The sequence below is a fragment of the Pongo pygmaeus genome, chromosome 13 (genome assembly GCF_028885625.2).
Source record: "Pongo pygmaeus isolate AG05252 chromosome 13, NHGRI_mPonPyg2-v2.0_pri, whole genome shotgun sequence".
In the NCBI taxonomy this organism is placed as follows: domain Eukaryota; kingdom Metazoa; phylum Chordata; class Mammalia; order Primates; family Hominidae; genus Pongo; species Pongo pygmaeus.
The window spans coordinates 75,351,851-75,365,070 of record NC_072386.2 but is presented as its reverse complement, the minus strand read 5'-3'; the positions used below and the strand labels follow the sequence as shown (position 1 = coordinate 75,365,070).

At 33.4% G+C, this 13,220-nt stretch overlaps 1 protein-coding gene across 9 annotated transcripts in view; it reads left to right on the top strand.

Moving 5' to 3' along the window:
• Window positions 1-13,220, top strand: part of AGTPBP1 (ATP/GTP binding carboxypeptidase 1) — a 195,678-nt gene that overhangs the window by 70,473 nt on the left and 111,985 nt on the right. For 8 of the 9 annotated variants that reach the window (XM_054502331.1, XM_054502328.2, XM_063649639.1 and 5 more), the window contains 3 exons: window positions 141-272; window positions 3,259-3,352; window positions 11,819-11,856. In XM_054502331.1, coding sequence (XP_054358306.1) covers window positions 141-272; window positions 3,259-3,352; window positions 11,819-11,856 — 264 coding nt within the window. The remainder of the gene's footprint in view (window positions 1-140; window positions 273-3,258; window positions 3,353-11,818; window positions 11,857-13,220) is intronic. The other variant, XM_063649642.1, reaches the window with a different exon arrangement.

Sequence of the window (13,220 nt, the reverse complement as noted above, 5' to 3'; positions counted from 1 at the left end):
AACCTGGGAGCCAGAGGTTGCAGTGAGCTGAGATGGAGCCACTGCACTCCAGCCTGGATGACAGAGCAAGACTCTGTCTCAAAAAAAAAAGAAAAAAGGAAAGTTATATGTGAATAAATTGGCTTTTTTTTTTTAAACAGATAAAAAATTTGGAGTAAAGGCTAGAATTAATGGGGCTCTGAATATAACCCTGAATTTGGTCAAGCAGAATTTGCAGAATCATCGCTTGGTTCTACCTTGCCTTCAGCTTTTACGAGTATATTCTGCCAACTGTGAGTATTTAGGTGGCTTTTAGTTAACTCAGTGTTGTAAAGTTACACAAAAAGAATTTTAAAGTATCCTGATTCTGTAAACCTCTGATATTTGTGAAAAAGGAAAGAGAAGATTTAATATGTTTCATTTTAACTCTTGACTCCAACCACAATAAAAGTGATGTGGGGTAAGGTTAAGTTGGGCTGTGCATGGTGGCTCATGCCTGTAATCCCAGCACTTTGGGAGGCCAAGGCGGGCGGATCACCTGAGGTTAGGAGTTTGAGACCAGCCTGACCAACATGGGGAAACTGTCTCTAATAAAAATACAAAAATTAGCCGGGCATGGTGGTGGGCGCCTAATCCTGACTATTCGGGAGGCTGAGGTAGGAGAATCGTTTGAACCTGGGAAGTGGAGGTTGCAATGAGCTAAGATTGTGCCATTGCTCTCCAGCCTGGGTGATAGAGCAAGACTCCGTCTCAACCAAAAAAAAAAAAAAAAAAAAGGTTAAGTTGATAAAACCTTGAACATTCTAACTAATTTTCCCAATTTATAAAGGATAGGAGTGAGGAGGATGGGTAGGCAGCCTGTAGAAAAGATGTGGAAGAATATGAGGGTATTGGTGGCTGGAAAAACTCCTGTGCCTCTTTAGACTGTCACAGATGAGAGGAGAAAGCCTAGAAGGAAAGGATGCAGTAGCATAGTCACCTGGAGCTAATTCTCTTCAGCAATCAATAGGGAAGTAGCAGAACTGAAAATAACTAGTATGGGAACCTCTGAGAAGCTAGAGAGAAGAGGGATCACAGAGAGACAGACTCAGATAAAATGTCTCCCAGAACACACACTCTCACTAACACGAGGTTCCACGCCATGAGGTATGGATTTTTTTTTCTATTCTCTGATTGCAGAATTGAAGTGGTTAATGAAAGAACCTAAGATTGAATTGCAGAATATATGTTATTGCAGAATATCATTGCAAAATAATGATAGAGTGCTAGATATGTGTGTATATTGTGTATATACATATATCTAATATATAAACATATGTAAGCTTATGTATATGTCTCTGTGTGTGTATATCAGTACCTTTAAAGTATGGCTAAAGGTGTGCTCTGTGGAAAACAGCTTAGAACACTTAAATAACTAACATGTAATTAAAAAGAACATAAGGAAACAAATGAATTAGATATCTAACCAATGAAGTTAAGAACAGAGAAATAAACACCAGTAAAGTCAAGAAATGAAATAGTAAAGGTAAAAGGAAAAATACGCATTAGAAAATAGAAAAGCAGTTGATTTAAAAAATAAAACTGTATTGGATTAAAGATAAAATACGCTGGTACAGTGGCACATGGCTGTAATCCCAGCACTTTGGAGGCTAGGCAGAAGGACCGCTTGAGGCCAGGAGTTTGCAACCAGCCTGGGCAACACAGTGAGATGCCATTTCTACAAAAAAAAATGGAAAGAGTTGGCTGGTTGTGGTGATGTGTGCCTGCAGTCTCAGCTACTCAGGAGGCTAAGGTGGGAGTATTTCTTGAGCCCAGGAGGTTGAGGCTGCAGTGAGCCATGACTGCACCACTGTACTCCAGCTTGGGCAACACAGCAAGACGCTGTCTCAAAAACAACAACAATGCAACAAAAACCCCCAAATGTAAAAATAAAACAGCTAAACCACCAAATACTCCAATCAAGGTATACAGTATAGACATGAAATTAGAAGGGATAACGGAGTAATAAACAGATACAGAGAAAATTAACATCATCCTACGAAATATTAGGAGCGACATTTTTGGTGGCATTTTATTGGATTAACCAATAGAAGGCTAGCAAATGGCTTATCTATAATTTAAAAATTATTTATTAAACAACTTTCTTTTAGAGACAGGGTCTTGCTCTACATCTCAGGCTGGCTTTGAACTCCTGGCCTTAAGCGATCCTCCTGCTTCAGCCTCCCAAGCAGCTGAGACTACAGGCACATGCCACTGTGCCTGGTTCTACAATATATTTAATAACATCTGTTCAGAGTTAAAAATGTTTAGCACAATTTTCTGGTTAGGTAATTATTGCATATTCCATATTAAATACTGAAATTGTTCCATCTTTTTCCCTGCTACACTTGCTTTAATTAAAGTCCTCATTACCTGTTACCTAGACCATAGCCCCCTAATGTGTCTTTCAAAACCAGCTTCCTCAGAGTTCTTTGAATTCTGACCTATTCATTTAAAATTCACATCTGATTTGTTGTTCCTTTTGCGTGATTCCCCATAGTCAAAAGAATTAACAACTTCTAGGGCACTTCATAATTTCTCACCTTCTTTTTCCACCTCATCTTCCTATTTGTGTATCTTTTTTTGATACTCTGTGTTTAACATTATGTAACTGCTCACATCGTGATGTTCATTGTCTTCGTTCTGTTGTTTGTATTATTCCTGTGTCCAGAGCCACATCTACCCCTTTACCTCAACTCCTGTCCTAACTAACTCCTACTCACTTTTAAAGACTGAGCCTAGGCATCATTTCCTCCAGAAATGTCTGTGTCTCACTTTGAATTAGGAACTTCTCAATGGTATAATCCAAATAGTCTACAACTCTTGATCTATTTTGAAAGTAATTTAGTAATTATCTGTTGTTTCTGTCGTTCTCTCTACACTTTGTTCTTTGAGGTCAGAGACTTTATTCTTGTTTCGGAATCCCCATAACCTGGTGTTCAGTGAGGTTCACTAAATTTATTAGAGAAATATGGAGTAACTGAAGAATTTTTTTTATAATAGTGGTTTTTTTTTTTTTTTTGCATATAACTTGTTTCAGAATTTCCCTGCACTTTCCATAACAAAGCAAAAACAAAAAACACTATTTCTTCATGTGGTTAGCTTAGATGGACTTTAAGGTGACTTGAGTTGACATTTACTGAACAATTTGTATGTGGTTTTGCCTATGTATCACTAAGTATACACATTTTTAGTTGTCAAACCTTAAAATTATTTTGCATCTCTTTCTCCCCCTCTCAGCTGTGAATTCAGTATCCTTAGGGAAAAATGGAGTTGTGGAACTGATGTTTAAAATCATTGGACCATTTAGTAAGAAGAATTCCAGTCTTATAAAGTGAGTAAATGTTTTGAATGTAAACATAGGTATAGCCTTTGTTACTCTGAGCCTCACTATCTTGATATATACAATGAGCAGGTTGAATTAAATTGTCTCCAGGGTTATTTCATTTCTTAGTTCTTAAATAATGATTTTATCATGATAAAGATTTTCTTTAGTGTAAAATTTAATCTTCACAAATGTATCAAAATTGGACTGTTTTGACTTCATTGAATATAATGTTTATAGTAACTTAGACTGAGCATTTCTAGATACTGTAAAAGGAAAAAAGATTATCTATAGAGTATTCATTCAGAAACATTTATTGAGTGCCTACTATATTTCTCACCCAATTTTACAATCTTGTAATGACTTTTTCATTCTTATGAATACCTGAACAATCTTAAATTGATACATTTCTATTTTGTCAAAATCACATCATTCTTTTTCCCCCATCCTCAGATGTGTGTGTATATATATATACATATGTATGTATGTATGTATGTATTTTTATTCATTCCTAGGCCTTTCAGCCTCAGAAAATGAAAGCCATGTCTCATTTATTGATTACAGTTTAATATTTTCTTAAGCCATTTTAGAGGTCTGTCTTTAAAAATTTTTTTATTGTGGAATTTTTAAAACATACATAAAATAGAGTTTATATTAAACTGATTATATTGAGTTGTATTAATTACTTGTTGTGTTTAACAATTCTGAACATTCCATCATTTTTGTTTCATTTATTTCCACTCCACACTTTTGTTTGTTTGTTTTTCCTGGGGTACTTTTAAGAAATCTCAGGTATTTTATATATACATAAATGTGTGTGTATTTCCATAAGCAGATCCTAGATATTTTCTCTTCGATTATTTTCTTTGAATACTATCATTTATATTCTAAATACCTCAGTATATAATTCTACTAAATAAGGACTTAAAAATAACCAGAATACTACAATCATAGCCAACAAAATTATTAATTCTTTTTTTTTTTTTTTTTTGAAATGGAGTCTCGCTCTGTTGCCCAGGCTGGAGTGCAGTGGCATGATCATGGCTCACTGTAGCCTCAAATTCCTAGGCTCAAGTGATGCTCACACCTCTCCCTCCTGACACTTACTTAATATAATCTAAAATCTAGTCTGTTTTTTGATTTTCTCCAGTTGTCTCAAAATAGCCTCTTTTTAGTTGGTTTGTTTGAATCAGAATCCAAACAAGATACATACATTATTCTTCATTATATTTAGGAAATTTCCACGCCTACACAAATGTGGAGAGGATAATATAATGAACTCTGATGTACCTGTTACCCAGTTGTACTATCAAAAATCTGTCATTTTAATTTTATTTTTCTGTTTTTCTTTTTTCCTAGCGTATTTTAAAGCAGATATCAGCCATTATATTTGATCTGTAAATTCTTAATATGATCACTATCAATTACAGATCTTTTCTCTTTTAGTGTTACCACAATTGTCTTTTCTGTGCCCAACAATATTAATGGTAATTTCTTAATATCTGATATTTTCTGATTATCTAGGAAATGCTTTTTTTTTTTTTACAGTTGGCTTGCTTGTTCAGGGTTTCAATTAAGTCTGTACATTATATTTGATTGATATGTCTCATAATCTTTTGAAATAAAAAAAAGTTTCCCTGTTTTTTGGTTTTGTTTTATTGTTGAAGGACTTCAGTGATAGGTCTTTTAAAATGTCCCACGTTCTGGCTTACAATGACTATATCCTGAAGTTATTTAACATTATGAGTATATCCCTTACATTTTCTGTAGACTGATAAAACTGTGGCTTGATTAGATTTGGGGTTTTGGTTTGTTTTTTCTGGCCAAAAATATTTCATAGGTGGAGCTGGTAACTTTGTTTTATGTCACTTAAGATAATTGAGTTGAGGTGATCTATCCATTAGAAATGTCCCCATCCACTTTTCACTTAGTGATTTAGCAGTCATTCATGACATTGCCTGTGTCTGTTATTTCATTAGTGGTTGGAAAATAATAACTTATCTAGTTTTATTTTTTTCCTGTGTTTATTAGCTGTGAATCTTTTGTAATGAAGAACTTGTCCACATAAACTGTTTGATTAGACTTTACTCTTAAATAGGGTTCAGGACATTTCCAGTGTTTTCACTCCTTCTTAATAAGGGTCAAATATTTTAAAATATTTTGGGAGCTTACTTGCACATATAACTATTAAATATTATTTGGTGGGATGGCAACATAGTTACAGCTGTGTAAGAATTATACACAATCCCAGAGTATCTGATGAAATGTAACAAAGCAAACAAAATGTTTGTATCACAATCAGTAACACAGAATATTAGTGTCTTATGGTAGTTTAGAGTGGGCTCTGCAGGCAGACAGACTTGGATTTGCATGTTAGCTCTATCATTTACTGGCCTTAGGATACAAGTAAGTTACTTAATTTATTGTGCCCCAGTTTCCTGTCTGTAAAATGGTAATAATATTTAGCACCTCTATTATAAGGTTGTAATGATATGATTCCTATAATTAGCACAATGCCTGTATTAATGTAATACAGTTTAGATAAGCAATGTAGTGGTGTGTGTATGAATGATTCCTAGCTAACACTGAAAGTACATTAGTTATGCTTTTATTTATATGCTGTTTCTCCCTTTAATCGGTACGGCATTTTATAATTTATTTTTTATATAATGGCCATGATCTCCTACTTAAGATGTACTTTATACTCTATTATAACCAAGTTATCAAATCTAATATAAAATGTTCCCAGGGGAAATGAAATGGAGCATTTCAAAAGGATCTTTATAATATACCACATGGGGTATATCCAAAACCTTATGGAAATCAGTGGATCTAAAACATCAAAGAAAAGATGAATTATTCATTATTCTTCTATTTCTACTTTAAAAAGAAAAAATAATCTTTTACTTTATTTTTACTTTAAAAAGAACAAGCCATTCATTGACCAAACTTGGTATATCTTGATCTCTTATCATTTTTAGTAATCTGAGGGTCTCTCCTCTAATTAACTAAAAGCCTCAGACATCTAACGCTTTCTGTTGTATTTCTTCCTCCCTTTAAACAATGCTCCACATTTAATGGGAAGAAGATTGAGGAAGAGTTATATTTGAAGGGTTATGCTTCCTCTCCTTTTTAATTTTAGGTTTTGGATTTAAAACTGTTAATCTAGAAGGAAGCAACTCAGGAGGTTATTTTAACTGTATCTTTTTGAGTTTCCCCATAGGTTTGGAAGTCATTGCAAGGACTGACCCACTATTGAAAGTAGATGTCACTTCATTAGTACCTGGGGACTTAAGCTTTTTCTCCTTCACATCTCTTAAATCTAAGCCACAGACTATTTTTTGAATTATTGTTGCTTGTAGTATTCTTTGTGGAAATATGAAGACTGGAAAAATATATGAGGAAGTATAAATTATTTATACTGAGAAATTTTAATTAATTAACTACAAACTATGCATTTCAATAAATCTAATATTTTAAAATTCTTTTGTAACATTAATTTACTCTGGCTTATAAGTGTTATAGAATTTCAGAAATTTCTTTGTGGTAAAGTTCTAAAAATAACTCTTAAATAACATTTGGTAAAAATTTACAAATGACTTTGCACCAAACTTGACTATATCTTTTAATCTACTGGAAATAATAAGAAAGAAACACAATGGGTGTTGCCATCTGAAAGAGCTGGGTTCATATCCCAGCTTTCCAGTGTTGAAAAATAAACATCAACAGAAAAAAATGTTCTATTTTAGGATTAGAAACTGTCAGAAGCACTTTTATTTGGTTTAAACAGTTGTAAACAACTGCCATTAGGGAGAAAGAGTTTCTGAAAGTAAGATTTTTACAATTTTGAATAAAGAATTAGCTGTAGAAAGGAAGGTCTTATGAGTTCATTGTAAGTGATTGCATGTAAGTTATTATATTAGTTTTCTAGGGCTGTCATAACAAAATCCACATACTGAGTGGCTCAAAACAACAGAAATTTATTGTTTCATAGTTCCAGAGGCTAGAAGTCCAAAATCAACTTGTCAGCAGGGCCATGCTCCCTCTGAAACCTGGAAGGGAGCATCCTTCCTTGCTTCTTCCTAGCTTCTGGTGGTTTGCTGGCAATCTTTGGTGTTCCTAGGCTTGCAGCCGTAGCATTTCGGTTTTTGCCTCCATCATCACATGGCACTCTCCCCTTTTGTGTTTGTCTTCACATTGTCTTCTCTCTCCTTATAACAACACCAGTCTGTTGTATTAAGGGCCCACCTACTCCAGTATGACCTTGCCTTAACTAGTTACATCTGCAATGACCATGTTTTCCAATAAGGTCATATTTGGAGGTATTGGGGGTTGGGACTTCAACATACCTTTTTGAACACAATTCAACCCATAACAGTGATTAACTGCATGTACTTAGCAGTAAGCACAATTTGTGATCTTTCAGTGTGTTCTGTGTTAGCTGTGTCTTAACTTTGCATAGTTTGCATAGTCTTTTACAAAACTTGACATCTATGTATATACATAGAAGTTAATGTTTTTGGTGGATCATGGTAGTCTCAAATAAAAGTTGACAAAGAAGCCTTCTTAGTAATGGTAAGAAACATATTACATTGAATGGTAAGTGGAGTCTGCTACTTTAGATAATACATGTAATGCAGTGAGTCTTGAGACCTTCTTAACATGATTAATCAGCAGGTTGTTTAGTGCCTTGGGGAGTAAATATTTTGTCTCAGCTTTCTTAATCACTTTTTAAATAGAAGGGATTTATAACATGTAGAAATTAAACAGAGTAACCATAGGAAGAGGGGTTTACTTAGTTTCTCTTATATTAGATTGACTTCTGTTTTTAAAAATACATTTCTGAGATGTAGTTGACATGATAAAATCTGTATATTCAAAGTGTACAGTTTGATGAGAATGGACATAGGCTGGGCTAAAGCCTTTAGGCTTGGTAGGCACAGTTCTTCTAGGGTCCCATAAAAATGTTTTAATTTCTTTAAAAATCATATAAAAATGAACTTTAGGCTGAAGAAAATGTTTTCATTTGTGATATTAGTGCATTCATCTTTATACCAACACTAACACGGTTGTAAAATGCTATATGAATTTTAAATACTTTTTTGAAGGGAGGGGCCTATGAAGGCAAAGAAGTGTCTAGAGCCCATGAAAATTGTAATGTGGTCTTGGGTATATGGCTAAACCTGTGAAAAACTATCACCACATCAAGCCAACATCTCTATCACCCCCAGAGGCTTTATTGTGCCCTTGGTAATTCTTCCCTTGCTTCTCCCCTTTGGCCCTAGCAGTCATGACAATGCCTTCTATTACTGTAGATTTGGTTACATGTAAGTTCAGGAATTTTATATAAATGGAATCATAGTGTGTGTACTCTTTTTTGTGGGGGGTTGGATCTGGCTTCTTCCATATATCATGATTATTTATGGATTCACTTACGTTGCACATATCAAAAATTTATTCCTTTTTATTGTTGAGTAGTAGTCACAATTATATGGCTGTATTGTCATTTGTTTATCCATTCACCTCTTAATGGACATTTGGGTTTTTAGTTTTTGACTGTTACAAATAAAGCTGCTGTGAATGTTTATTTGGATTTATAAACATTCACAGACTTTTTATGGTCATATATTTTTTATTTCTGCTGAATAGATATCTAGGAGTAGAATGGCTGGATCAATTGGTAGCTTTTCAAAAAAACTGTCTTTCTGCAATATGTTAAATCTTCCCTCTACTTGAACACATGGAGTACTATTGTGATAAGTGTTTTAATGTTTTCTAATGTTTATGTCAGATCTAGGTCTGTTTCAATTGTTTTTTCTTTTTTTTCTTTTTCCATCATTATGGGTCTTTTTTTCCTTGCTTTTTTCATGCTTGATAATTTTTGAGTGCCAGTCATTGTGAATTTCACCTTGTTGAGTGCTGGATATTTTTGTATTTCTATAAATATTCTTGAGGTTTGTTCTGGGATGTGGTTAAATTAGTTGGAAATAGTTTGATGTGTAAATGTCTTTTCACATTTGTTAGATGGGATCAAAGCACTGTTTAGGACTGATTATTCCCCACTACTGAGGCAGAATCCTTCCGAGCACTCTACCCTATGAGTTATGAGGATTTCCAGTGTGATTGGTGGGAACAGGCACTGTTCTCAGCCCTGTGTGAATACTAGATGTGGTTCTCCAGTCCTTTTGGATGGCTTTTCCCCGGCCCTAGTAGTTACTTCACACACATGTGCTGATCACTACTTTGCTGAATATTCAAACACAGCTCGCTGAAAATCCCTGTACAGCTTTCATTTTCTGGTATTCTGCCTTGTGAACTCTAACCGACTTGGTCTCGCTGGACCCTCTATGTCCTCAATCAGGGAGTTCATGTGCTCAACTTTTGGGATCTGCCAGACTCCACCTAGGTTCTATCTCCCTGTGCTGTGGCTTGGTCGCTTTCTCAAGGTGTAGTAAGCTGGGGCAGTTGTAGGGCGCATCTCATTTTTGCCATTTCTGTGGATCTCTCTTTCATTGCTTAATATCCAGTATGTTAAACAGCTGTTCCATTTTGTCCATTTAAAAAAATTACATCAAATGAGAGGGTACATCCGGTTTCTGTTACTCCATCTTGTCTGGAAGTGAAAGTTCAGATAGCCTTCTCAAAGGGAGACTGACATTTCTGATTGCATAATTTCCTTTCTCAACAAGATAATTACATTATTCATTTTCTGTTGCATTGAGATTTTATGTGGCCCTAGGCATGTTATATTTCAGTTCTGTGGAACAAAATTGTTTTAAGAAGGAAACTAGAAAACACATATATAAAGCACCTGTAACAGTGTCTGGCATTTGTCAGGTCTTGCTGAAGTGGTTTTCTTTTCCATTTTGGTTTTCATAAATCGCAGTCTCATATGGAATATTCATTTAGTTTTGTGTTTAATTTTGACCAATTTAAAAGCCATCCTTATTCTCATAGATTTATATTCTCCTGTACATTTTATTGCATAAGTGTAAAAAGTATGGAAAGTTTCTTACTGATAATTCAATGCAATGAAAATTTAATAGAAAATTTTATAATGTTTATTTTTAACTCACCAACACTTCACATTGTTTTGAGGAAGTTACAGGTATGAATTTATTATTTTACAAATTTGTTATTATAAAAATTTACATGGTTGCTTTATTTTTGTCAATAAATAAAAGTGTAGCCATTAAGAACTTCCTCTTACTGGGCATTTGTTGAGCACTTACCCTGTGCCTAGTCCTCGATTATTGTTTCAGATTTTGCTGTGAACTTTACCTACCCATCTTAAGTCTTGTGATCTGTTATGCTCTTTACCTTTACCTACACCTAGTCATGCTACTTCCCTTGTACTGCTGATATAAGCAACTTTTACTTTCTTACCTCCTTTTTGTTTTTAATTTCTTGAGCAGTTTTTTCATAATTGTGCTCTTTTATTACATTATGTAGATTGTAAAATTATCTGTGGAAGAGATAAGTTTGTTTTCTAATTTTATAACCATGAAGAACTTGCTTCTGTGGTTATCAAGTAGGCATTCAACAAATGCTTAATGGTGAGTGAAATGATTGTTTCATAATATACACAATTTTAATGCAAATTAATTGTAATTGTTGATGTATTACCAAGAGGTACCATAGTATGTGCCTTACATTTTAAAAATTATTGAAATTAAGTGCCATTTCTTCAGTAGCTGATTAAAAATAAACGATTTGAATTACAGGTTTTCCATGGTGATATTATGTGTATTTTTACAGCTGATTAATGGCATTTGATTTCACTGTGTGTGACTGAGTATTTACGTTCAAATACAATTTAAATACTTTCAATTTTGGGGGTGATTGCTTTGTCCTCTAAGGGACAGTAAGAGTTTTTGAGATATTAGTTAGGCTTCTTATTCATCTTGGTGCATCATAGCTGAAAAATGGTAAGGGCTGATACTTCTCCCCAACCTTCAAGTTCCAAAATATTTTACCTTTGTTATGGCCTTAAATAGGAGGATATATACCTTGATAGAATGGAAATACTTTGAAGTCAGAAAGTTACAATATCTATGGAATTTTGTTGTTATGAACTTGTGTTAAGATTTGTTTTTAATTCCTTTGCAAGTCACGGCGTATGATTTTTAATAGTGTGGTTCCTTTGTTAACTCTCAGGTCAGATACAGAGGCTGATGAATGATTCTGTTCATCTAACTTCTGACAAAAACTTAGACATTGTTAATTTCCTTCTTTTTCTTTCTCAAAACATTTTTTTGTTCCCATCTATTGGTATTTCAATCTTTTTCATATCCAGTTTTAAGCTGAAGAGAGAGATGCATGCAGAGAAATACCATGTGTAATTACCTTAAACAAGAGTAAACTTTGGAATAGATAATAGAATAATGACTTATTGAAAAAGATTGTATGAATTTATTATTGTAGATTAATTTTACTAGTTTTGTTGTTGTTTGTGTTTTCTTGTTGTGTTGACAGGGTTGCTTTAGACACTCTTGCTGCATTGCTAAAATCAAGTAAGTTTTTAAATAGTAGAAATACTAGATACTATTTTTCTGAGAATTCTATTTACTGTGTTAAAGAAACTGGAAATGTAAATTTAGACTATAGTTATAAAGCTGATTTATAATATTCTAATATCAAAATTGATTTTTCCTTTTAGTGTAGTTGATGTGCATCATAACTAATACCATATTATGTTTATTGAGCTATAATTTATTTAGTACATTTATATAATTTAGTCAAACACATTGATTTCTTATTTCTAAGTAATTTAGATAACATAAAAATCCATTAGTAGAGGAAAATATATAAGTATCATGTTTTGAAAGTAAAGCTAACATGGTATTGAACTTTTACTATAAGAAATATCTTTAACAACTACTATCTCTGATTTTGTGAGTGACTTAGAACCCTACAAATTTTATTTCTACCATAAATGTAAGTTTATATAACATTTAGAAAATGTGACAGTATACATTTACAGTCTAATTCATTTACAAAATAAAGCACTGTTTTCCTTATCAGAATTGAAGTATTGGATAGATATGTCTTATGCTTTTGGAGAGTAATCGTCTGTACTTACATATTTTTTTTCTCTCCAAGATACTGAGTCTCTTTATTTTAAATATTTTTTTTGGGGGGCTTCAGGGGTCTGTTGGTTGATTACATAAACATTTTGTTTAATCATAGTAACATTTGGTCTTCACAATCTGTGTTGGTGGCTGGGTGGCTTTTATATGTCCCCACCCCACTCCACCCTACACAAGGGAGACATAATTAACAGCTAGCTCATCAAGAACTGTCTGGCAGGGGTGAGACCAACTTGCCCTTATATTTGAATTACCAGAATTCTTTTTTTTTTAATAATAGCAAATAATGAATTGATCAAAAATCTAATATTTGGTAACGATTTATTAAATTTTAAAAATCACCTTAGGTATTAGTAGTAAATAATAGAATTCTCATTTAAGAATTTTATTTTTTGAATGAAGTGTATGACACTCAGATTAGCTTTGTAGCTTTATTTTCATATATGATGTGGTAAGCTTTAGACCAAGATCACAATACATGGATTAATTTTAGAAGATATTTTTAGGTTTGCTTTGATGGGTCCTGAGTTTGTGGTTCAAACTGTATAAAGATTAATTCTTAATATGGGCAAATACTTTTGATTTGGAGTAGATTAGAATAGCTATTGAAACTAAACTTTTATTAAAGCTTACTAATTTTCAGGATCACTGATAGCGAAGTCATTAATTCTAAGTTAGTAAAAGCCAAAATTCTCATAAGTTGCAAGTATTTTATAGAAATCAATCTATGATGACTGTCATTTAATATTTTCAGTTTTTAGTAGTAGTCTCCTTTTTACTCCCTCCCT